A 25457-nucleotide genomic window follows, 5' to 3' on the forward strand; every position below is an offset into this window, starting at 1 on the left:
AATCCCGCTTCAATTTGTGGCACCATGATGGCCAAATTCGTGTCAGGCGCTATACCGGTGAACGGCACATTCCTGAGTGCATTATCGAACGCCACAGTGGACGAACACCCGGAGTTATGGTCTGGGGTGCCATAGCATATCATGGATGATCACAATTGCTACAAATTGTGGGCAATTTGATCAAATTCCGATACATGAATGAAGTTTTACAGCTCCAAGCTATTCCTTTTCTGCAAGGATTGCCAGGGGCTGTATTCCTGCAGGATAATGCCCGTCATCATGTCGCCAGGACTGTCAAATCTTACCTTGATGCACAGCAGGTACAGCTTTTTCCTTGGCCTGCATATTCCCCGGATATGTCACTGATTGAACATGTGTGGAATTTCGTTGGGCGGCATCTCGCTCGTGATCCTCGTCCTGTTGTTTCGACAGACGAACTTTGGTTGCGTATACGAACAATGTGGAATACTCTTCCAGGCAGATATTCAAACTTTGTTTCACTCCATGCTGAGTCGTGTAGCAGCTCTTATTGCGGCGCATGGTGGCCACACAAAATACTAATTTCTATCTCTTTTTATTGTTTGTTTGGTTTGAAAATGTAATCATTTATTTGTACCATTACCACTCAACTGTGTATTAAATTTCATTCAACTATGATGCTTTCTTCATGGTGTTGCATTTTTCACAAACAGAAGTGTATATTTTTTCTTTAATCAGTTGGCCAAAAGAAATTAAAAAAAATTTTTTAAAAAAGTAGCTGTACATTTAATAATTTTACTTCTCCTTCTATTGTTTTTGATCTAGTTATAATAGTTGTATTAGATTGTTATGAATTATGTTCACACATACACTTTATGCTTGTATGTAGATCTCTTAAGCATTTTTAAAATTTGTTTAAACAGTTTGGTAGTAAATTCTAATGAAACAATTTTTATTTGTATGCAAAAACTTTTTTATGAAATATTATTAATTATTATTTTTTTTAATTTTGAAAAACATATGTATGATTGAGAAATTCAAAACAGATTCAAAAGCACTGCTGAAATTTCAATTAACTTTTCATTCATTAACACAGTTTCGATTTATTTTCAAAACTAGATACAAAGAGTTGTAAAGATTGTGGTGTTATTCTAGAAGAATTGGAAAGGATAGACGATGATGCGGGAAATTTTGGTGTTGCATTTGTTAAAAATAGTGAGAAATCCACAGCCAAGAAATATGGCGTTACATCATTCCCAGCTCTTATGTACTTTAGGAATCAACAACCTGCTATTTTTGAGGGTAAGTTACTTAACAATTTTCTTTATTCATAATTACAGCAATTCTTTCCCAATACAGCATTTGGTTTTTCTTCATAACATTTTGCATGAAAACTAATTTTTTGTATGTTTTCAGGTGACCTGAAAAATGAGGAAAAAGTGCTTGCTTGGTTAACAGATTTAGACTCAATGGAGTTACCCGATAAAATCGAAGAAGTCAATGCGAAAATTCTTGAGAATTTGATTGAGGATAGTGACTTCTTAGCCGTTCTATTATGTGAGCTTCTTTTGGATTTCTCTTTCTTGCATTTCATGAACTAGAAGTTTTATTAACAAGTTCAGTGCTCTAACTATTTGTGAAATTAAGGATGTAAGTGTATGTGAATTCATTATTAAAGCTTCAGCTTCTTTTGTGCATATGTATTTATCGGTTCATATCATAATGTTAAATTTGTGTTTGGTTGTTCCATTAAGTTCAAAAATACAATAGAAACTTAATGCATTTTTATCTTGTCTTTCTAACTGCAACATTTTTTTTTTTTGTATTAAATACAATACCGTTATTAATAATATAACTGAGTCTACAGCACTTGCTCATTTTCTGCAACAGTATCATGATTTAAAAAATCATGACTTTTAACCAGCACACTACTGATCACCATAATACTGTTAGACTGAACGCATAAATAGCTAATTGCAATCATCCTTGCAGAATTTACTCAAAAATCATTTTGTGAGTTATGAGGTTGTTGCATAAAATGGGCAGTATGCTAATATCATTGTACGTTGTAAAAATTGAAATTTTTGTTTAAGATTTAAAGAATATTAATATCGCTAAGCTATAATTTCTTGTTTGACTTAATACTAGCATCAAGTCATTCAAAAACATTTTACTGTGCAAAAATATTTGGAAATGTAATAATAAAGAGTTGATGTGCAACTATTTATTTTTATTTGGGTAGAATTTTTATACAGGAAGTTCATGACTTTAAAACTAGTAACAATTATGACAGTTTTGCTATTTACATTGCTGCATCATATATGCTGTTTCAAAGTTGAAAATGTAAGATTACTATTTTAAAAATTGTGAACCATATCTGTTCATCTGTGTTTTAACATTATGGTTCAATATTATTTTACAAATATGATTGCCACAACTAATATTTCTAGACAATAATTGGTTGGTATTATCATGTTTTCATAACCGAAAATTATATTTCTACTTCAAAATAGTTCTAGTTACATGGAGTTATCTATGTCTGAAACATAAAAACTGGAACATTCGTAAAAGCAAAGATATTATTGAGATACATTAAACTTTTCCATTGTATTCGGAGTAAATTTGTTAATTTATTTTGTTTATTTAAAATCATAATATAAAGTTTTCATTTTACAAACATTAAACATATCTGCCTAGCCTAAACAACATATCAAAGCATTAGAAGTGTAAAATTAGTTATGCTTGAAATCTCAATAACAGCAAACAAAAACGGATTAAGTGAAAAGCAGAGTGGATATTTCTTTGCTTATGTATCAAGTGTTGTGCTTTTTTTCCCCTTGGGATATGTTATGAATTTCATTATACCTTTTATAGAAGTTCAGTTCATTTTATATTGTGATTGTAAAAGAGAAGACAAAATCTCAAAGGACTTGTTCTCTGAATGGCAAAGGGGCTGACACAAGGAAGGGGCGATGAGGAGGGTCGCCCCCTTCCTTGAGAAACCCTGCACCCGTATTTTTTCCTAATTGAAGTCCTGAAATGCAACTATAGGCCCGTTTTGATGATGTTAAGAAAAGAAATAGGGTTTAAATCTTTCGGAAATCAGAAACTTTTGGGAATTGAAGATTCAAAAAGGCAAATTTAGATCATCTTTGATGATGCTAGGAGAAGAAGTCTGGAAACCTCCCTCTGGGCATTTCATGAAATGTAAGTCATAAAGACATGATTGTAGGCATCTTAGGTGATGATAGTTGAGAGAATGGGTTCAGCAACTATCCTCTGGTAATTTTTCGGAACCAAAGTTTCAAAAACACAATTCTTGACGACCTTCGATGAAGTTAGGGGGGAAATGAAACATTCCCCTGAAATTAAGTCGAAATTGAAGTTTTAAAATGCAGTTTTAGAATACCTCTTTCAACAAAAAAGGAAAGGATTTCCTTTGGTATATCCTTGACTTAATCTCTAAATTTTAGTTGTTTTAGAAAAAAATCATGTGCCTCCCCCCCCCCCTCTCCCACAAGCATGTATAAACTAGATACGCAGTAAAAAACAATTAAAAAAAATCAACCACCCCCTCATTGAAAATTTTCTGGATCTGTCCTTGCTGAATGGATATTTGACATAACCCTACTATGCAATAATAATGTTAAAAACTAGGATATACTGTCATGAAATAATAATATATTGTGGTTCAATTTTGAATAATTGATGCTTTAAAATTGATTGCTAGTGATTAACCCTTAAAAAATTGTATTATTGCTAGGAATATTAATATGAGTGGCAAGATTGTAAAGCTGATTTACAATCAGTAAATAATGCCTTTATGCTTTGAATGAATGTGTACTTAAATTATTTTATGATCTTCTTTGTTAAATTCTATTTGATTGTTTAAAGCATGAAGCATGATGATTTATGTGATGCATGTGTGAACACATTAACCATGTTCTACTAACGGAATGCTGTTTGTCATGACTTCTGACGAGCCACCTTGCAATGAGTGATTTCCAAAAGATTTTGAGGTTTGTATTATATTTAATTTAAAAAAAAAATTTTTTTTACAAAAAATAGTACGCCTATATGAAGAAGTGTATATTACACCCTTATGCTGCTTCTAAATATTACTTATTTTGTTGCCTTAAGCAAGTTTTAATTCTACCTTTTTCAACTCATGACCCTATTTTCAATTATGAAATAATCCACGTCCTTTCCTTCTATACTGCTGTGGACTTGTAAATGGCAGTGTCTGCAGAAATGAGTTTTTGAGATATTTGAAAAAATATTTTTCGGATTCAGTACTAATAATAAGAAAACGTTAGAATTGTTTTTTTTTTTTTTCACTGTTTTTTTTTTTCAACGGAAACCAAATAAGCAAGCTTGTACAATAAAGTAAAAAGTTCAATAGATGACAGAAAAAAAATAAATAAATAAATAAAATAAAAATCGCTGTTACTACCTTTTACTGACCCACAGCAGTATATATCTATATTTAAAAATGCTAACATATGTAGTACAAGGTTTGAGCTTTTTACTTATTGTCAAATAGCAACAGTCAATGTAAACAGACCTCCATTGAAACTTATAGAGTTTGATTTGATGTAATTTGATTAGTTTGCTCATGTTTTTTCAATCTTTGCATGAAATTTTGAGCAGAAACTATAGTTAAATATGCCTGAAAAAGGACCTCTATTCAGACGCAGAGCTAAAAGAATTACTGATGGCAGAAATAGGTATCTTTAAGAAGCTTCATTGAACAAGAAAAATAGCTTAATCATTGCCAAGTACAATCAAACGATAGTACTGACTTGCTTTTAGATAATTTCAAGAGCATAACTGTGGCAAATTGTCTGAAATCTTCATTTTTTGGAACAGGAAATAAACAGCAGTAAAGTATTACACTAAGTCAATCATCTTAAAAATGCATTGTAACAAAAACGAATATTAATTTTAAAATTTAAGAAATAAATAAAATCCCAATTCTGAGGCCAATTTCATATTAAGATGAATCTTGCTGGGCAGAGCAACTTTAAAATTTAAATACATTTAAAAAAATTCTAGATGACTTGGAAAAACGCAGCATTATAAAGATAATCACCAATATTAATAGAGCAAGAATCCATGAGCGCCAGACCTACGTCGTCGAAAAAAGGCCTAAAATTTTTCTGTGTAAGCACATCATAGCAGGTAAGAAAGGCTCGTTATTATTCAAGAACAGGTTATTCAGAAAAGAGGTTGCAAAAGGTGCATCAAAAACTAAGCATTGAGTCATTCAAAGTCAAGTGACGTCATCGTCTCTACCCCACCAATCTCTGATTTTAACAAAGTTTTATAGAGATACAGACATGCCTTTGAAACTAACATATGCAAATTTTCAGCTTCCAAGACCCAATTCCTGAAGATCTAGGATCGATTAAAAAAAAAGGGTCTCCAAAATAGCAGATCAGCTCTGTGAAACAAATTGCAATGTTTAGGCTGATGATCCCCACTTTGGCAATCATTTTGGAGCTCACTTTTTCCCCCTTTTTGAGGTGTCCTAGATCCTCATGACTGTGTCTTGGAAGCTGAAAATTTGCATAAGTTTCAAAGGCAAGTCTGCACCTCTCTAAAGCGTCCTCCAAATCGGAAATAGTTGGATAGGGACCACCAGATCACATGATATGGAATGAATCTATGACGTTTAGTTTTTGCAGCAATTTTATGCACATTTGTTACCCATTTCCTGACAAACACAGCTCTATTTAGCTTAAATAATAGCAAACTGTTCTTAACTGCTGTGGTGTGCTTACGCAGAAAAACTTCGGACCTTTATACTATGACATAGGTCTGGCTCTTGGATGGTCCGACTCATGGGCTCTTGGACTATAAGTTTTGCTAGTTGCTAAAATAGAATCTGGAAGGAAAATCGAAAATTATTTACGAAGCTTTACTTACTAAAGTCAATTACAAGTATTTTATTTGTCAATAAATAGAAAATGGCAACATATAAAAAGTTTGACTCATTGAACTTTCTTTTGTTGTCGGCCAACTTGAATGAAGACGGAATTGTATTTAAAATTTCGTAAAGAAGGTTATAATTTCAGATTTATGTCTTTGAAGTTTCAAACAAATTTCACTATGTACAGAAAATTGGCTTTTCAATTGGTACTGTAATTTTAATATATGAGTAAATTTTCACTAACAAAATTGAGAAAGAATGCTAATTCAGCTTTTATTTAATGTTTCTGATAATTAAAGTCTTACAAAAATGAGACTTAGCTAAGGACATTTTCTTGATCAAGTCACCTGTCAAAAAAAAAAAAAAAATTATCAAAATCGGTTCATCTGTTTATGAGTAATGATGCCAGACAGGCACACAGATACGCCAAACTTAAAACTCCTTTGTTTTTTGTCTTGATGATTAAAAATGCATTAATTATTGATGATATTTTTAAATAATAGTGTGAGATGTAATATAATCATAACAAATATTTTAAATTAACATTTCACAAAAATTTTGTCTTAACAAATGTCAAAACATAAATTTGGGGAAAATGTAAAAAAAGAACCCGCTCTTTTTTTCTCCATAATATTACTGTTCTGATGAGATTAAAAAAAAAAAAGTCTTTACCCACTGTTCAAGAAATGAATATAAAGAAAACAATAAATAAATAGTAAAAATACATTTTTTGAAATAAAAATAAATCTTTTGTTAAAAATTTGTTATCTCAAGAATTTTTAAACATAGTTGATTTTTGGTGGATCTCAGCATAATATACTATCATTATCAGAGATTGTTGAAAATAGTAAAATTTTAGGAGCAGGAAAACAGTTTAGGTACCATTCGAAATATTTTGCAATTTTTTAGGAAAATTCATTGTAACATGGCTTCTGGAAGGTTCTTGTTCTTAGAGAACTAGTTACCAAGGAATTTTTTTAGTGGTAATTTTTTTTTTTTTTTGGTGGTTGGCTGGTGCATGGCGCCTGGGGTTTGTCAAAACCTGATTATTATTAAAGTTTTTGAAAAAGTCAAAAATCTACATTGCACTTATTGCCCAAGTGTTTATACATTGTTAAAATCTCTCTGAGACATTTTCAAGATTCTTTAAATTTAGCAATCTCATCGCTACTAGAAACTTATTGAAAACTTTAAAAAATATTTTCAATAAAACTTGCTGTTGTGCTTTGATCACAGAACCTCCTTACTGGTAATCCTATATAAGCATTCACCATTTTGCCCAAAGTTTATCAGCTTGGTGCAAGAGACAGACCATACTCCATGTATGTTTCCCCTAAGTTTTAAATCTCATTTTTGTTCTTCAATTAATATACCAATAGCCTAGTTATGACATCGAGAGACTGCAGTTTTGTCTTTGTTATGGACTTGTCCGTCTGGAATAGTCGGTAACAGAACTGGAAGAAAAGGTACTGTTATCAAAGCTGAGATTACCTTCAGACTGGTAGCAAAAAATAATTTAGCATACCAGTGACAATTTGCAAGCAAAGATGGGGTTCAACTCTTAAAGTGAAGGTAAAAGGTTAGGTAACAAGCAGTTAGTTAACACCCTTAAGCCAGGGCTAAAGCAGAACTACAAGGATATACCGATAACCCATTCATGACACTCAGAGACCAGAAGATCCTTTTGTTATTCTTCAGGAAACTTTATTAATGGGAATTAATAAGTGCTGTGGTAACTCCATCCTTTCAACCTCTTTCATAGGTTAGCTGCTTTCCTGACTACTTTTAACGGTGGGTGCCCTTATAAAAATATTAAATAGGGAAAACAGGGAGAAATTTCATGGGGCAACTCAGTAAAAGTGTGAGAACATTTCACATTGATTACTTTTCCTGGTTTCTCACAGCGGTGACTGCAACAGCAGGACTAGAACCCAGGACTTTTAGTTCTGAGCCAAAAACATTACTGCAGGGTGCAAGTTTTTTTTTTTTTTTTAAATATAAAGTTGATTTCTCAAATACTGCACTGTTCTTGCTTCCTCTTCAAATTGTCAGGCCACCAATTGAAGAATTATTTGTAGGTTTTGGATAAAATTATCCAAAACCTACAAATAATTTTATAATGAGTAGTATCATGATTTAGTTATTCATATGCACAACTTGGCTGATAATATTGTTTTAAATCAATTTACACATGAAAGGAAAAGTAAAAAAAAAAAAAGCCCCTAAAAATAGCTGTCCCCCCCCCAGTGTGAATTTTGGTAAGTTAAATATGCTTAAAAGGGGGGGGGGGGATTTCACATTTTTGTGTACTTAATTTTTTTTTTTTTGAAACTTTTTTTTTATCCTGACATTAATTTTAAATTGATTAATGAATTATTTTTGTTGTGTTATTTTGATACAGATAAAGAAGATTGTGAATTATCTGAAAAAGTTTTACAAGAGCTTGAAAATATTGATGATGAAGCTGATGCAAAAGACATTGGTTTTGTGAAGATTGCAGATGAGAACTTGGCTGTTGAGTATGGTTTAGACTCGCTCCCAGCTCTTGTTTACTATAGAAAGAAGATCCCATTGCTCTATGATGGTGAATATGGCTTGTATTTTTTTTTTTTCAAATTCTTTTAACTATGCAGTGAAAAACCGTTTTCACGTTTCTGAAGAGACTGGGTAGAAAAAAAAACATAAAACATAGAAAAGCGTAAAATAGGAGAAATACGTAGAAAGCAAAAGTCAATTAAAAAAAACAACTAAATGTAATAAAAATGACTCTTTCAAAAAGTATAATATCTATATTTTACAAAAAGAAAACATTAGTATACATACCATTTCAAATTATTTTAACAATTAGTTGCAAATCTGGGCGTTTTTGTTGAAACTAGTCCGTAATAGTCATTCAGTTAGTTTTTTAGTCATTCAGTTCACAGTTATTGCAGCATGTTCCAGAATTGAAATACTTTACAAGTATTTTTCCTGGTCTTTGAGAAAGAAAATAGTTTTACATTATTTGTAAACTCTTTAATATTTTAAAGAAGGGGTGGACTGTGCTTCAGGTTTTTGTTCATCTTCATCCACCGATGAAAAGTCCAAAAGGTCATCTGCGAATAGAGCAGTAGCATTTCTATTTTCATAGATCAACTTTGAACAAAATGGACTACCTTTAAGAAAGCACAAAAGGAAAAATATTGTTTATTTCAGAGCATTTTTTTCTTTTTTTTGTACTTTCTGGGTAAAACGTAAAATGCAAAAAATTCATAAGAAACAAACTTACAGTCTGTATGAAATTAGCATTATTAGGATACGTGGACATGATAAAAAAAACGTCAGGGGACATAAAATTGTAGTTTCATTGTAATGTACTGGCTTCCAAAAATAAAAACAAAAGCTTATGTGATATGGCTTAAATTTATGAGCACGTAAGGGGCCATTCATTAATTACGTAAGAAACCCAAGGGGGAGGGGGGTTGAAAAAAATCTCTACATACCCTTACTTTTTGGAGGAGGGGGGTCAAACCCTTTGTTATGTAATGTTTTCCAAGTCGATATTTTATTTTAGAAATCTCGCGGTCAAGTGGTTTGGCAGTGATCATATTTCATTTGCGTCTGGAAGATAAAAAACATATTAGGATGAGCTGTTTTTTATTTGTTTTACAAAGAATGAATTAGTGTAAAATATAATAAAAGAATCGCACTATGTATGGCATGTTCTATTTTTAATTAGCATCGCATCATCTTATGTAATTAAAAACTGAGTGTATGTACCTATGTATGTAACAATGTATGTATGTCCAAGTTACTTCTCCCGAGCGACAGTGAACTGACCATCGAACCAGGTATCGATGGATAGGTAATCTTCCTGTCTTTATGCTTGGCTATTTAACATAATCCTCTGATAATAATTAGTGGAGATATCAATTAAAAACTATCAATTATCGCACTTAGATTTGGACATAAAATCCGTATTTTTCGAAGACTTTCCTCCATTCAAATTATTATTCAGTGCTTTATCTCGATTTTCCCTAACAATACTTTTATTAAAATTTGTAGCGTGAAGAAAATCATTAAATGAAAGATCTGTTGCTATTTTTTTTCTTGAATACGAATAAATAAAATTCTGGTTTTTGTTTTGAGACTTTTCCTGCAATCGGGGAATTTAAAATGTTTCCTTTTTTGGGTATTTTTCTGCAATCTGCTGCAAAATATTACTGATTTTTTTTTTCGTTCAAGCCTGATTGTTTAACACGTGTCACTCGACATAACTTTTATTTTCGAGGTAGACCGTGCAAAGTCGGTCGATGCAGCTAGTATACAAAGAAATGTAGAAAAAACATTCAGTCTAGATTCTAGGAAATACTTCTTCATATGAGAAGGTTAAATTTAATAATAGTGAATTTAACAACGATTCCAGCGATGTGAGATTAGTTATTTTTGAAAACTGAATGGTACAAGAATGGGGGCAGGGTGGGGTTGGGGTGAAAAAATCTAGCGTACCCTTACATAGGGGGAGGGGGAGTCAAAAATTGCCAAATTCATCCTTACATAATTAATGAATGGTCCCTAATCACCCACAAAATTTTTTCTACAATTTTTTTTATAAACGTTTTAGTTATTAGTTAGTTTTTGAGCTTAATTTCCTTATTTTTTGAAAAATTGACATTATTTTTCTAAACAGCCCCTAAGACATAAATTTTCTGGGGAACATAATTGTAAGAAGAAAAAAAAAAACTTAAAAAGATAAAATAGCTTTTGATTGGTAATGTTTTTTCCCTCCAAATATTTTTCTCTTAAAGGAATATTATGAAGCTTTTAAAGCAAAAAAAAAAAAAAAAAAAAGCAGAAGGACCAGTAATGAATGAATTGTGGCAGCATTACACTGTCTCATACTCTTGCCACAAATTAGTCCAAAAAGTTTTGCCAGCTCTCAAGACCATGGATTGTATTCATGAGTGATGATTCAACATTTAAGACTTCGGTTATGTTACATGAAAAATTGATGAAAAAAATGTTCTGAAACGATATTTGACTTCAGATGTTTATGTATGAAAATCTCGTTAAAAACTCTTGAAAGTGTGTGTGTCAGAAATTTACTGTTCTTTGAAAAATATTGTATGCTATACCACACTATACATTATAAACATGTCTTGCATGAACACATTAATTTCTATTTGTACTTCTTAATTATAGTAAATTCTTGAGTTAATAAACTTATATTGTGCTGTGTAGGTGATCTCTTTAATGAAGAAGAGGTCCTTAACTGGTTGTTTGAGTTTCAAGATTTAGGAGAAGAAAGTGAAGCCATTGAAGATGTATCAGCTAATAGTCTAATGCAAATGATTGAAGAGTCACCCATGCTTGCTGTTCTCTTTTGTATGTTTTTCCTTTTTCTTTCTATCTTTCCTGCTTTGATTAGGAAGTTGTTGAGGTTCTTTGTTGCAATAGTATATTATGTCTACAATGCTATAGAAAAGTATACCAAACAACTCAGTTACACCATCCAGAGACTGCAGTTTTGCCTCTGTTTTAGGATCATGTGTGTGGAATAGCCACGAGCGAACTGCAGGCAAATAGCCTCATACAATTGCTGAGTATATCTTCACACCAGTAGCTGAAAGTACTTTAGCAAACCAGCTATAGATCTGCAAACTTGGTATGGCTGCACCTCAAAAAAGTGAAGATAAAAGCTATGGTTTTAAATTCATACATTATACAAATAATTTTTCAAACACATTTTAAACCTTGACATGTGTTAGTTATCTCTTAACTTGGGAAGTTTGTTAATATGAATTGCAGCGTCAGAATTTATCTAAAATAAGCTATGACAGCTAGTGATAAAGATTTCTATTATTTGTCAGAGAATTATTTGTCGATTTTGATAATTTGCCACATTAAGTAGCTCACATTTCAGTGCTTTCATATCCCTTTAAAAAGTATAATATATTTATTAATTATCAGTTGAATTTTCTCCCCTTTCTAAAAACCATTTTCACTTTATGATGCATTTTGTGTAAATCAACCTTAACATTACATTTTAAAACTAAGTACCCTAAAACTAATATAGAAAGATTTTAAAACTCTTGTAAGAATTGGACTGGATCATTCTTTCTTGCATCTTTTCCTGGAAAACTGTTGGTTGAAAATGTAACCCAATAAAAATATAAAGATATTTATTAAATTTGGTAGATATGGCATTTTAGACATTATTAAATGTACAGCTTTTGAACATTAATTAATATGGACGGGTGGTACCAGACTAAAAAATCTTAACTGTGATTTTTTTTCAATCGCATATAATAGACATCTAAATGGTTAAGAGTTCTAATATTGTAAAAGTAGTGTAACATATAGTCATACGTAATATAGTCGGAAGATCTCTTTTGTAGCGATAAAGTAAGAAGTATAGATGATTTTAGGATATATATTTGTCTTTTAATGAATATTAATGTGCCGTGCATTCCCTGATAAAAGGATATCTTTTGCTTCTAATAATTTTAAACCTTTTTAGTATTGTTACATTTTAATTTAATCAATTAATTTATTTCTTGTTCATTTATTTTATTATTTTTTCTAATTGAGGCTTGTATTTTACAGATGATCTAGAAAATAGAAGATCTCAAAGAATATTAGAAGAGTTGGAAAGCATCGATGATGACACTGATCGTCATGGTATTCCGTTTGTCAAAATAGATGATGATAAAGTTGCTGCAGAATTTGGTATTGATACCTTACCTGCATTGGTCTTTTTTGAAAAACAGATGCCAAATTTTTATAAAGGTAATTATCTGAAAAGTATTTTGTGTAAACTGATAACATTATCCTTTTTGACGTACATGTATATGAAATTATTGATGGGATATCACATCTATCAACCTTCCCGATTTGTTCAAGAGACTACAAAGTTCCCTGATGAAGTGAATACTTCCTGAACTGTCTTCAAAACAATGCAATTCCCTAAACAAGGGATTTTTCAGTAATTAGTAATTCAGAAAAATCCTCAATGTAAAACTATCGCTAATACAAAACAAAACCTTTTCATACAAGAGTATGAAAACTGTACCTATCCAATCATTTCTGAAACGTACTTTTTATTTCGCTTCCCTTCTTTTCAAAACTTTTATTTCCCAAAAATGTGGCAAAAATGTCCCAATTTTTCTCTGAATTTCTTTAATATCTTACCTGCTGCAAGGAACGTTTATTATCATTTAAAAAACTTCTTTTTTTTTTTTAAAGTTTTTAATTTTTTTCGATCTTAAGTTGTTTTTTAGCGTCTTGTGAATGTTTAATTTTTTAGGATTGTCAGCGGTTCTTTCATTTAATATTTAAAATTGTTTTGAAATTTATAAGCATTTCTTAATAATATTTTAAGCTGAATTACTAGAAATTTGGGTTTTTAAACAAGATCAGTAAACAGTGTTTTCTTGCAATTCAGAAAATTCAGATATCCTGTATAGCGATGGTCCAGTACATCCCAGATAATTGGTTCTCTGTTGTGTATTTAAAAAAAAAATATATGTGCCTTCAGATCACTTATATAGCAAAGTGGTTACTTTCTATATAATATGATAAAAATTCAGAGCCTGTTTGCTTTTCTACTTGCATACATTAATTTTTTTTTCCTTCTGATATTGAACATTTTTTTTGTAACTCTTGCAGTTTTATGCTACAAATATGTACTGTTTTTTTCTGAATTATACGTTTTTAGGTGATCTGACAAAGGAAGAAGATGTCCTGGATTGGCTCATAAAACAAACGAGTTCTGATGAGATTGAAGATGTTACTGACAAAGTCCTACAGCACATGATTAAGAAAGCACATGAACTTGCTGTTTTGTTTTGTAAGTCCTAACAAAATTATTTCGCCTTATTGCAGTCAAATTATTCCTCTGTGAATGATAAAATTAAGAATAACTTTGCTCAATCTGTAAATATGAGAACCTGAACTTTGTTCCGAAATTCATGAGTTATTTTTAATTTTTAGGGGAAATTTTCTAAGCTCATTTACTAGTTGTTACTGCTAAACGAATTTTTAGGGGAACTAAAACTTGTGTGGTTTATCTCAATACTTGAATGTTTCTTAGATTTAGTTTGTGGACTATACTAAGTTTTGAGTGTTAATAGTTTTCTTAGCCATTTCTACTTAGAAAGAGTACCTACACCTTTTTATTGGGTGGAGTCATGGTTGACTGATTTTTGCAAGGTCAGAAAAGGTCAGTTTATAGCAGCTCATGTACTCTTAAATTTAAAAATAAACATTTAATTTTTCTTTTTCAAAGGTAGTTTGAAATCAATTTACATCAAATTTGCATTCTTTGTACCATAACAAGTCAAATATTTCAGGGAGCAGCATTCCCCTCCCATGGATATACAGCAATCAGCAACAATGCATAAATTTGAATGTGGAGGCTTATTTCTGCTTTTAATTATTATGAGTAAAAAATTTAATCCCTTTGAATTTTTTTTTCTTATACTGTAATATTAATTGTAAATGAATCAACCATAATTATATATTTGTGAGAATAACTTTCCCCGCCCAGCTAAAGCATTGTGAAGGGAATTCTTTCTACAATGCAAATAATTTGTGTAGAACTATAATGTTCAAGATATCCATCTCTAATATTGTTACATCACAAAAAAGAAAAAAAAAGGAAGAAAGAAAATAATGGAAAAAATCCCCATATAATTACTTTGTGAACTACTTTTACTAAAATTCCCAATTTAATTTTCATTGTTAAAAATATTTTTTTTCTTTCAACTATGCTAATTTAGTTTTTTCTCAAACAGATCTTTTTCTATTGCTCCTCGTCTGTAAACATTCATTTGTATCTTCTTTTAAACAGATGACAATGAGGATGAAAACTGTCTGCAAATTTTACATGAATTGGAAAATATTGATGATGATGCTGATAAATTAGGAATCCCTTTTGTAAAAATTGAAGATCAGACTTTAGCTGAAGCATATGGCATAACCACTTTTCCAACTCTAGTGTTTTTTGAAAATCAAGTTCCTAACTTTTATAAAGGTATGTATTATAACTTTCAGTATTACATGGAAAATACAAAACTTTTATACAGGTATGAGGTAATGGCACCAATTACAGACAAGGGTCCAGTAATAGACAGTTATAAGTTTGGATGTAAATAATAAGCCTTTTAGGGGGTAAAACTGATGTTGCTGTGACCAATGAATACGGTGCAACCATCCAGTGTTATCAGAGTGAATTTTATAAGCCAGTTGGTATTTACGAGGCAGTGGTGGAAGGTTATGAACAGCCACCCCAAGATCTGCCGGTGCTTCATGTTCATTTGAATTTTTTAAGACTTGAGTTCTAAAAATGAAAAACTTTTGCACATTTTGAAGAGGAAAAGAAAATTTTGTCTGTTACTCATCCTTTCCTCATCCTGTCTGTTACTGTGTATCATCAGATCGGCATCTGATCTCCATCTGATTTTTCGGTGTCTGTTACTGGGGGTCGGGCCTTTTATCAAAGCAAATAAAAATAGAATTATCTAATTCAAAGGATCCAGAAGCACCCAAACATTAGATGAGATATAGTTGTGTGAGAGAAAAATAGTTTAAAAAGTCTAAATACATTAAAAGGCTCAGAAAATTGAGTTAACCTGAGAACAATGTCTTAAGCATGTCTGTGACTCGTGCCGTTGCCCTTTATTATAACTTTCAGTATTCCGTGCGAAATGCAAGCTGCCTGGTTATGACATCCAGAAACTGCAATACGCTACACCTTAGGGTCCCCTGTACCTACCACTACACACGGTTTAACCGTTTAGATGGTGCCTTGAAGATATCTGTATGTTTTGATCCAGGCCAGGAGCTGATTAACATTTGATTCAGCACCCCCCAAAGGTATTGATTTGGAATGAGAACTTGGAAGACTTTGTAACCGTTAACATATATAACATGCCCCAGTCACCATTAGCCAACATGGAGGATCTTGAATTGACTCTTATCGTATCTGGGATCATTAAGTTGCAAGATCAACACCTTACAGATCAGACCACCACGGCCAACATCCAGAGACTGCAGGTTTGTCGTTGTTGATGGACTCACCAGGCTGGAATAGTCGATAACAGAGCTGGAGGCAGATGTCCTCTCATTGAAGTTGAGATTACCTTCAAACAGGCAGCTAAAATTAGTTTACCATGCCAGAGAGAGTCAGCAAGCAATATGTCAATTTCTCAGTGAGAGGATATCTGCTTTCAGCTCCTATATAGGCTATTGCTGACTAATGAGCCCATAGCAGAGACGAAACTGCAGTCTGTTGATGTCTTGACCATGCTGTTGGTATATTGCATGTAGTTCTGCTTCTGCCCTGGCTTAAGGGCAACAACTTATCTTCCAGCACTAATCGGAGAACTACACTAATAGTATAATAATGAAAAAAAAAAAATAAATAGGTAGCAATCAAAAGATCATACGGAGACATTTTTTTTTTTTTGATGCCTAAATTAATTTCCTTTGTCCCCCATTTTCAAGATATAAGATCTTCAAGTCTTCCAAAATGTAAGAAAAGTTGCCAAATTTAAAGAGTTGGCGATAAATGGAAGGTACCGTGAGACTTCACCATCTACATAGGGGAGGACATCAGTCTGCTAAGCGTATGAAATATGCCTTTCATTTCTTGCTGAAACCCGCTAAATTTGATGATTTTTCCTAAAATTTTGGCACTTATGACCTCATATTTCTTTAACAGGGGGATAAGGGCAAATAATTTATGTGTTAAATTTTTTTTCTCATTATTTCAATATTTGGTTTCACGGAAAGATCAAGACAAATTTAAATTGTCTAATTACTCACACAAACTACTTTTGATATGCTATAAATATCAAATACTTTTGTTGAAAGTAATTTTTCTACCTAATAACTAAGAATTAGTAAATATCAATTAAGTATTATCAATGAACTTTAAAAAAAAAGAAATTCTTCCAATCGTTTTCATATTTTTTTTTTATTGAACAACTAAAAATTACATGACAATTTTACAAAGCATATAATACTATGTCCTTCAAAGTATTTTGCAAACAAATTTGTCATTTTAAATGTTATATCAAATCTATGAATTTCAGTTTTATTTCAAAATATGTTTCAAATACAAGTGGGTCATTCTCCAGAAAATGTAACTTTTGGATGCAAATATTTTTCAATTATGAAACCTTTTGTTTTCTTTTTTTTTAATTCTTACATGAAAGTGTTACCTACTAGAAGTAACCATAAACAATAGCCCAGCTAAGTTCCAATTATTTTACTCATAAATAATAAAAAAAATAAAAAATGCCTTGTTCACCGGAATAAAAAAAAAGAAAAAACTTGTAACATTTAAAAATTGAGGTCAATTTATAACATCAAAGTAGTAATTTTGTTAGTTGGTGCAAACAATCAGCTATTTTAATGATTAGTGGGAATATAATATTAAGCTCTCTTAATTAAAGTAAGGCTTAATTTGCAGTTTCAAAAGTATGTTAAACAAATAGTGTTTGGTAAATTTGAGGGTTTACTGGCAATTTATAATTTTGGTAGAATGTGTACTATTCATGTATTTCACCTCCATCATTTATTTTCACCTCAGAAATAATGACATTGATAAGGGTCTGTCACGGAGGTGAGTTTCTTTCCATTAATATAGGCCTTATAGATACATTTTTCATAGGAAATATTTTTTTTCTTCGTTGCTACAATCTGCACATGTTAAGCATATGAAAACATGTTCACTTCTTTTTTTTTTACATTAATTTACATCCCTGAAATTCAAGGTCACGGAGATGAGAAGTCAGAATAACCACACTAAGTTTTTAAAGCAAAATCTATCTTCTTGTTTTTCAACAGAAATCTCACAACTTTAAATATGGCTGAAAATAAACAAGGGGGATCCCTTGTATCATGTAAAATACAATTCGATGTCATTACTGCCACGTGTTAATTAGGAATGGCATTTTGTGTTTAGGTAACGGAGATGAGAATTTATTGTGTGACATGACTCCTTGTCCTTCTAAAACAAACTAAAACACAATATAAAAAAATTAAATATACTTAAACAATTAGTATTTGAGACACTTGTGAAAGGAATAATAAATAAGTATGTACTTTTAATTAAACAAGTTATTAAGCAACAAAAACAGTAACACGTGTGACATGCCACGGAGGTGAGAATTCACATGTTGTGAACCAAAAATATACTAAAATAAAAATTATTATTAAAAAATTGTTGCAAGATTAAATAGATATATTTTTGATGAACTTAAAAATCATTGTTAAATGAATTGTTCCTTAACGTTTTTTCTGTAAAAGGCGTGTGACAGAAAAGTTACACTTTTTGAAGAATGGCCCAAATATGAATTTTCATTTTTTGTAAAAATCTTTTGGGTATGAATATTTATAATTTTTGAAAAAACATGTGTGAATTCTTAAAATTAAAATTGAATATATGAACTAAAAATATGACTGGTGTTTAAAGTCGCAAGTAATGTGATTATCTGTCTCTCTTAGGAAATTTAACTTCTGAAGAAGTCGTCCTTGACTGGTTAAAAGAGTTGAAAGAATCTGATGAAATTGAAGCTGTGTCAGATCAAGTAATCGAGTTAATGATTGACAAATGTGATTATCTGGCTATCTTATTTTGTAAGTATTTTTGATTAAAATATTTTATCATATTATTTTGCCTAATATGATGAACAATTTTCATAACTTCTGCTGTAGGAAATAAGACTTATTATGAATGACACCCCCTTTCAGTCAAGAATAAGGATAGCAAATAAAAATCAATGAATGAAGGCATTTCTTGATCTAGCAATCACCGTCATGTTGTTAACACTTGCCTAAAAAGTAAATTAAAAATTTTATTTACTCATATATCGTAGTGAAAATGTTTTAGAATGATTTTGCAAACAATATTCAATATGTCTGCCGGAACTATTCTACCGTGGGAAGGTAGAGCGTGGAAAGGTATTAATAATAATAATTTTCCATTATTTTTATTATTATTTTTTTCCCATTATTGTCATCTATTGTACTTATGCTTTATTGTACAAGCTTGCTTACTTGATTCATGCTGAAAATAAAGCACGAAAAAAAAAAACTGTCAAGTTCAGCATTTTACCATTGTTAGTATTGAATCCAAAACATATTTCTTCCAATATCTCAAAAACTCATTTCTGCAGATACTGCACCATATAGAGTTAAAATAACGTAAAGTTCATGCAAAATATAATGCCACAGATCTTCTTGTGAAAATGTAAATTGATTTTCCGATTATCTTAATATAGATAATACTGAAGATGCTGCAGCTCAGAAAGCAATTAATGAATTGGAAAACATTGATGATGAAAGCGACAAAGCTGGTATTCCTCTTGTTAGAAGTGAAAGCAAGGTCATACCTGATGCATATGGTATTTCTGTATTGCCAGCATTAGTTTACTTTGAAAATGGAGTTCCAAACATATACCCAGGTAGGGCATCATTTTATTTTCTTATTATTGATTGAAATTTGTACAAATCATTTGCATCTTGGCTGGTTCTTCCAGGTGATCTATCTATTGAAGAAGAAGTTTTAAAATGGCTTCTTGAACAGCAAAGCTCAGATGAGATTGAAGATGTAACTTCAAAAGTCTTGGAGCAAATGATTACGAAAACAGAACATTTGGCTGTATTATTTTGTAAGTTTAACCATTTGATTACTCATGAACATTATACTTGTGTCGTATTTCTGAAAACCTTCTGCAAATGGCTGAAACAATGAACATGATGCCTAATGGTTATTGCAGCTTGATGATCATTTAATTTTATACAGTAAAAGTTAAATTTAGTGACTTTAATATTACACTTAAGGTTATTAAAAGTATATTTCTTCAACAATAATGTTATGTTCAAGGTTGTTAAAAGTCATTTAAAAAGTTGAATAATCATGGTTTTTTTTCCAATGTTAAATGCCATTTAATTTTTATCGCTAATAATATAATCTGTATCATTTAAAGTCTTAAGTTTACACAAACCAAAAGTCAAAGAAGTGTTTTTAAAATAATTCATTTGAAATAATGAAAGTTATTTTAATTATTTTATGTATATGTTACATTTAAAAACTATTAATTTTGCACTTAAGGTTATTAAAATTCATTTGTAGAGAATGTCATATTTTATTATTTTAAATAAATACTATAAGAATCACTTTATTTCTTTATCCATAATATTATGTTCAAAGTTGTTAAAAGTCATTTGAAAAATAGTATAATCACGTTTTATTTTTCCAACACTTAAAATTATTTAATTTTCTAATAATATGCTGAAGTCATTTAATTTTTTTCAGTAATAATATGATAAATGTCATTAAAAGTCAAAGTTTTTGTCACAGAAGTTGTTAAAAGTCAAAGGAGTGTTTTTAAAACAGTTTGTTTGAAATAATGAAAATTAAAATAATTTAATTGCAGATGACAAGAATGATCGAAAATCAATGGATGTGTTGAGAGAGTTAGAACATATAGATGATGAGGCTGATGAAGAAGGAATGTCATTTGTTCGAATTGAAGACAAGGTACTGGCAGCTGAATATGGCATTGACGATGATCTGCCAGCCCTGGTGTATTTTGAGAAAAGAATACCCTCTGTCTACCAAGGTGAGGTTCATTAAAAGTCCTGAGACTTATAGTTTTGAAACCTTTTTATGAGTTGGAAATGGCTTTTAGTTGTACTGTTAGTTTTTCTTTTGCTTGAACAGTGACTTCATTGAAAGAGTTCTTAACAGGTTTCATCTTTGTAGAGCTTTAATTACGAAAGATATTAATTAAAAACCTCAAAAATGAGCATCCTTTTGCAATTTTGACAAAGAAACTTTGTCACACATTTAAAATATTAGTAAAGTGACTGCGAAAAGTTGACCCTTGGATCTGCCTTGTTTCGGAATTGTCGATTTTCATTAAGGGATGATATAGAGGGGAAAGTTAGAACTGAATTTGTGCAAGTGCGCCATTGGTTCTAGAACTTGAATACGTCACCTTGAAATTTAAGAAATTAACCAAAAATGTAAAACATTTTAATTTTGGGCGGTCAGGGCAGATGTCTTATTGGACAAGGCACATTCAGTGTAAGTGGGTTGGTTTTTGTTTTACTTCTTTCAGCAACAATTGGTCAGAGATAATAATGCTTCCTATAATTAATTTCAATTGAAAATTGGTGAGAGTAGAGTTGCAATAAAGAATGCAAAGCTTGTCATTTTTACTTTTTTGCCAACTCAATGCCGTTATTGTGTCCTCTTAAGCCTTTCAGGTCAAAATAATCACATAACGAAAATATACCAGAAGCATATATTTTTTTCCATATCGGCAAAAAATTGCTTAAATCCAAAATATTGCACGCTTTCTTTCTTCCTTCTCTACCTGTTTTAAGGAATGGACTTGTTTTCTGAAATGATTGACAAGAGTCATTTGTTCACGGTCGGACTATACAAATCGAATTTTTCTGTTTATGATGGGAATTTAGAGTTTCCAAGTTATACAGACCTGGAATTACCTTTATTAGTAAATTTTAAATACAGTTCAAAGCCTTTATTGATTTGGTTGGTAAAGATTTCATTGTTGTAGATCAGGGCTATCCAACTGGTGGCCCGCGGGCTGCATGTGGCCTGCCAACACTTATTGTGCGGCCCGAATCGATGTTGACATTCCTGCCTTTGTAAAGAAGGCGGATCAGAATTAGTTTTCCCATTAAAATGTAAGCAAATTGTTTTATAATCCTTCTGTGTCATTGTTTTATAATTAATAATTAATTACTATTAATTGTTATTGTATAAGAGGTTATTGTTCAACTTTTTCAAACTGCGGCCCGCCAGGTGATCAGTGACCGGAATTCTGGCCCGTGGGCTCTTTGCTGTTGGACAGCCCTGTTGTAGATGAAGAGAGAAAGCTCAGTGATTTCAAATTTTTTTAACTGTTGCCATTTTTTATTTGTTAACAAATAAAATACTTGTAATTGATTTCAGTAAGCAAGGCTTTAAAAAAAAATTCCAATTTTTTTCTTTTGATGCAGCTTTATCGACTAGCAAAACTTAATAGTGGTGATAATCTTTCCCTTTCTCTTTGTTCCCATGTTATCTAGAAAATTCTTTTAATTTTATCTGCACTCTGACCTGCAAGTTTCATTTTAATATGAGGTCCACCCATAAGATCAAGGGTTTTTTGGATTTTTAATTTAAATTAGTTCTTGTGGTTATTTAAAATTGTGCTCAAAGTTATTTTTGTTTTGAAGTTGATGCATGTCTTTTTATGTGGCATTAAATGTGAAACATTTCTTCTAATTGTGTCATCTTGACACAATTAAAACTCATTACCTTCAGTCTAATCTTCTACACTAGAAAATAATGTTTCCAAGATTATTATTCCTTAATTTGGACGAAAAGTAATATAAAATTTCAACATTATTAAAGCATTAAAATGCAAATCATTGCAGACACATGGTTTGGAGTCACAAGTAATTTCTTTTTTTAATGCAGAAAAGTTCTGAGCTTCCGATTCATTTTTTTTTTTTTTTGCTAAATTTGATAACGACCAAAATTGTTTCTTTTATTGTTTTTACACAAAAGTAAATGTTTTACTTCTCAAACAGCATTTGTTTCATGAACTTGATGCTTCCAACCGTGCTTTAGAGTTTCTTTATGTGAACATCTTTAGAAAGTTATAATGTTTAGTATTTGGTTCAACATACACATGCTGACTTAAAAATTTAAAATAAAAAATATTCTAGAGTAATGAATATCATAAAAATAACGCCTTTTTTTAAAATAAATAAAAGAAAAGAAAGAAAGGAAAAAAAAACATTAATTTGAAACTTAGAGAAGTTATTCATGGAGAATAATACTTGTTGATGTTAGTGTGAAACATTAATCACCAGGGATAACTTTTGTTTCATATTTATTCATATGTAATTTAATACTGCCCTGCCCTAATCTATGGCTATAACTATAACGTAATAGTTTCACTTCCCCTTTATGTTTTACTTTGTATTCTTTTAAATTTTTCTTACAAAATTACAGCTATAATAAAGTTTTTATTCAATCTTTCAACTTAGCTGTAAACTGACAAGACTGTATTTCATTTTTGCTAATTGTATTTCTTTATTATATTTTAAATGAGTCCTGACTACTTAACTCTTACTTTTCTTTCTTTTTGTGTTCAAAGTATAAAAGCTGCATGCTGTGAAATTTTTATTGTGTGTTCACTTTATATATGTGCTTTTCAGAATTTTATTGTACTTATTTAGAAGCGTTTTGGAGCAAGTACAGCACATTTCTGATAAGCCCATTTACAAGGGTTTAGCTAAGCTTTGATACTAAACTTAAAATTTAATTTACATTCTGATTTTTTTTTCTTTTTGGTAGGGGATTTAACCAATGAACAGCAAGTGTGGAAATGGCTTCATCTTCAGTTAACATCAGATGGCATTGAAGAAGTGACTGAAAAGATTCTGTTTAATATAATTTCACATAACCAATTTGTTGCTGTTTTGTTCTGTAAGTCTCTATTCATTTATTCCAAGCTATCTTCACTTTATTTATCAGTAAACAATGGACTTGAATCTTTTGGTTTTTTAAATAACTGATGTTTTATCCTAAATTCACATCATAAATTTGTTGATCCTTGATTTACACATTCACTGCGCGCATAGAAAAAATTGTTGTTGTAGCCAAAGAGAGAGTCATTAAGTTTACAAGGAAAATATGCTGAATTCTTACAACAAATTAGAGGTTACAGCTAGTTATTTCATGATGTAAACCTATTATATAATTTAAAAGTTACTTGAATAAATTTACTGTGAGAGTTAGGGGTCTTAAAAATGATTTTTGCTATTTTTCAGTGATTTGAAAGTTTTGAAAATGTTCTCAGAATATGTACAACAGAACTCATGATGTTTACAAAAAGTGTTGTCTTAGCAACCGGCTACCTGAAAATATAGCAATATTGTATTCTTCAAATGTCCTTTGTGAATTGCTGGTTAATAAATCTGATAGCTTGTTTCTTGAAACGTTATTTTAAATTTACTGTTGACGGAATAATCTCACCAGAAAGTTTAAATTAACTATGTCTCAAAACTGGAGTTTTGGACTTGGTATAATCACAAAAGTTCCGAACTTAAACTGGCTAAATGAGCTCAAAATCATTAATACAACTTTGAGCAAAAAATGGCACAGTGTAAGTATCAATGTGTTCCATGCCCCCCCCCCCTTTTTTTTAAAAGGAAAAGTTACTCTCAAGTGCCGCATACTTAATAAATTCATTGCTGAAGTGCAAAAGGCTTTATTTAATTTTACATAAAAATCTACCCATGACCCATGCACAGCTAATATAGGTACTCATGGTACATGCTATGTGCAGATGCATGTGCTGTAGATTTGTATTTGAACTTCCCAATAATGGTTAGTTAATATCAATATTGGACACTCATTTACCTTCAGAATACAATAACTCCTCATTAATCCGTACTCGATCAAGCCAAACTTCGCTTAATCTGGACAACCATTTAGTTGTATATACTGTATAATGGAAAGGCGAGTTAGCACAATAATTTATTTGTGAAGGCCATATTTTGTATTTTTGTACTTTTCTCTTATGCAGTATTATTTTTCATTTTGTTGAATTCAAAATGCAATTTTTACAGTGTACAGTACTTTTGCCATGTACCTTGGCTTAATTTATAGGTTGTTTTGTTTAATCTGTACTTTCATTTATTCAGACAACCTGGATCCCCAATTAGTCCGAAATAATAAAGTTTTGAAAAAAGTTACCTTTTGCTTTCATGTATACATGATTTAGAGCAGAAAAGGCTGTCTTACTAAAAATTTTGCCTACACACTGTATACTGATTTTTATGCCTTTTATAGTTTTAAGTTGTATGCACTGATACTTTATGGTTTTATCTCACAAAGGATCCGCTCTTTTCTTACTAGTGACACAAAATAAAATTTTTTTAGATCCACCGCAGATGCTCGTAGCAGTGACTATATTAATCGCAACTGAAATTGTCATTTCACCATGGCATCAAATTAACATGAACAGTTATTTCTTTTTTTTTTTTTCTTAAGTCCAATATTTGCTCTAACATATAATTTAGTCAACATTGAGATGCGTTTAAAATTGTACATTTTAAAATCAAATCAGAATTGCAAGTTAAATTATATCTGTCACAATGTATCAAAATGAATACATTGGAAAAGTATCTTGTGTCAAATGAAGGGCCACAGGGAAGAATGATCATAGTCCATTCTTTTCAGAAAATCGATTTTCTATGGGATCTGATAAATTTTACACATAGTTTTGGAATATTATATCATTCTATATATATCATGGCTAGAAAGATCATAGTCACTGCTTTATAGCATGAAAAAGATTGCCGCTAACGTGCAAGAATGAATAGATGTCAAAGTTTTAAAATGTAATATTGAAAATTATTGTGTCAGGGACTACAATCATTCTTCCCCGTGGTCTGTCAAATGTTTTTATTTTAGAGTTTTTCAAAGGTAATTTCTTTTCATTTGTCTTATGAGTTAAAACAAAAACCC

General features: G+C 31.0%; 1 protein-coding gene across 1 annotated transcript in view; it reads left to right on the plus strand.

Annotated features, from left to right (window-relative positions):
• LOC129227940 (uncharacterized) overlaps nucleotides 1-25457 on the plus strand; it is a 94997-nt gene that overhangs the window by 9430 nt on the left and 60110 nt on the right. The window contains exons 2-13 of the mRNA XM_054862563.1: nucleotides 1099-1281; nucleotides 1396-1536; nucleotides 8313-8495; nucleotides 11132-11275; nucleotides 12497-12679; nucleotides 13608-13739; nucleotides 14742-14924; nucleotides 18404-18535; nucleotides 19180-19362; nucleotides 19438-19569; nucleotides 20338-20523; nucleotides 23280-23411. Of these exons, the coding sequence (XP_054718538.1) occupies nucleotides 1099-1281; nucleotides 1396-1536; nucleotides 8313-8495; nucleotides 11132-11275; nucleotides 12497-12679; nucleotides 13608-13739; nucleotides 14742-14924; nucleotides 18404-18535; nucleotides 19180-19362; nucleotides 19438-19569; nucleotides 20338-20523; nucleotides 23280-23411 (1914 nt within the window). The remainder of the gene's footprint in view (nucleotides 1-1098; nucleotides 1282-1395; nucleotides 1537-8312; nucleotides 8496-11131; nucleotides 11276-12496; nucleotides 12680-13607; nucleotides 13740-14741; nucleotides 14925-18403; nucleotides 18536-19179; nucleotides 19363-19437; nucleotides 19570-20337; nucleotides 20524-23279; nucleotides 23412-25457) is intronic.

The sequence above is a fragment of the Uloborus diversus genome, chromosome 8 (assembly GCF_026930045.1).
Source record: "Uloborus diversus isolate 005 chromosome 8, Udiv.v.3.1, whole genome shotgun sequence".
Classification (NCBI taxonomy): Eukaryota; Metazoa; Arthropoda; class Arachnida; order Araneae; family Uloboridae; genus Uloborus; species Uloborus diversus.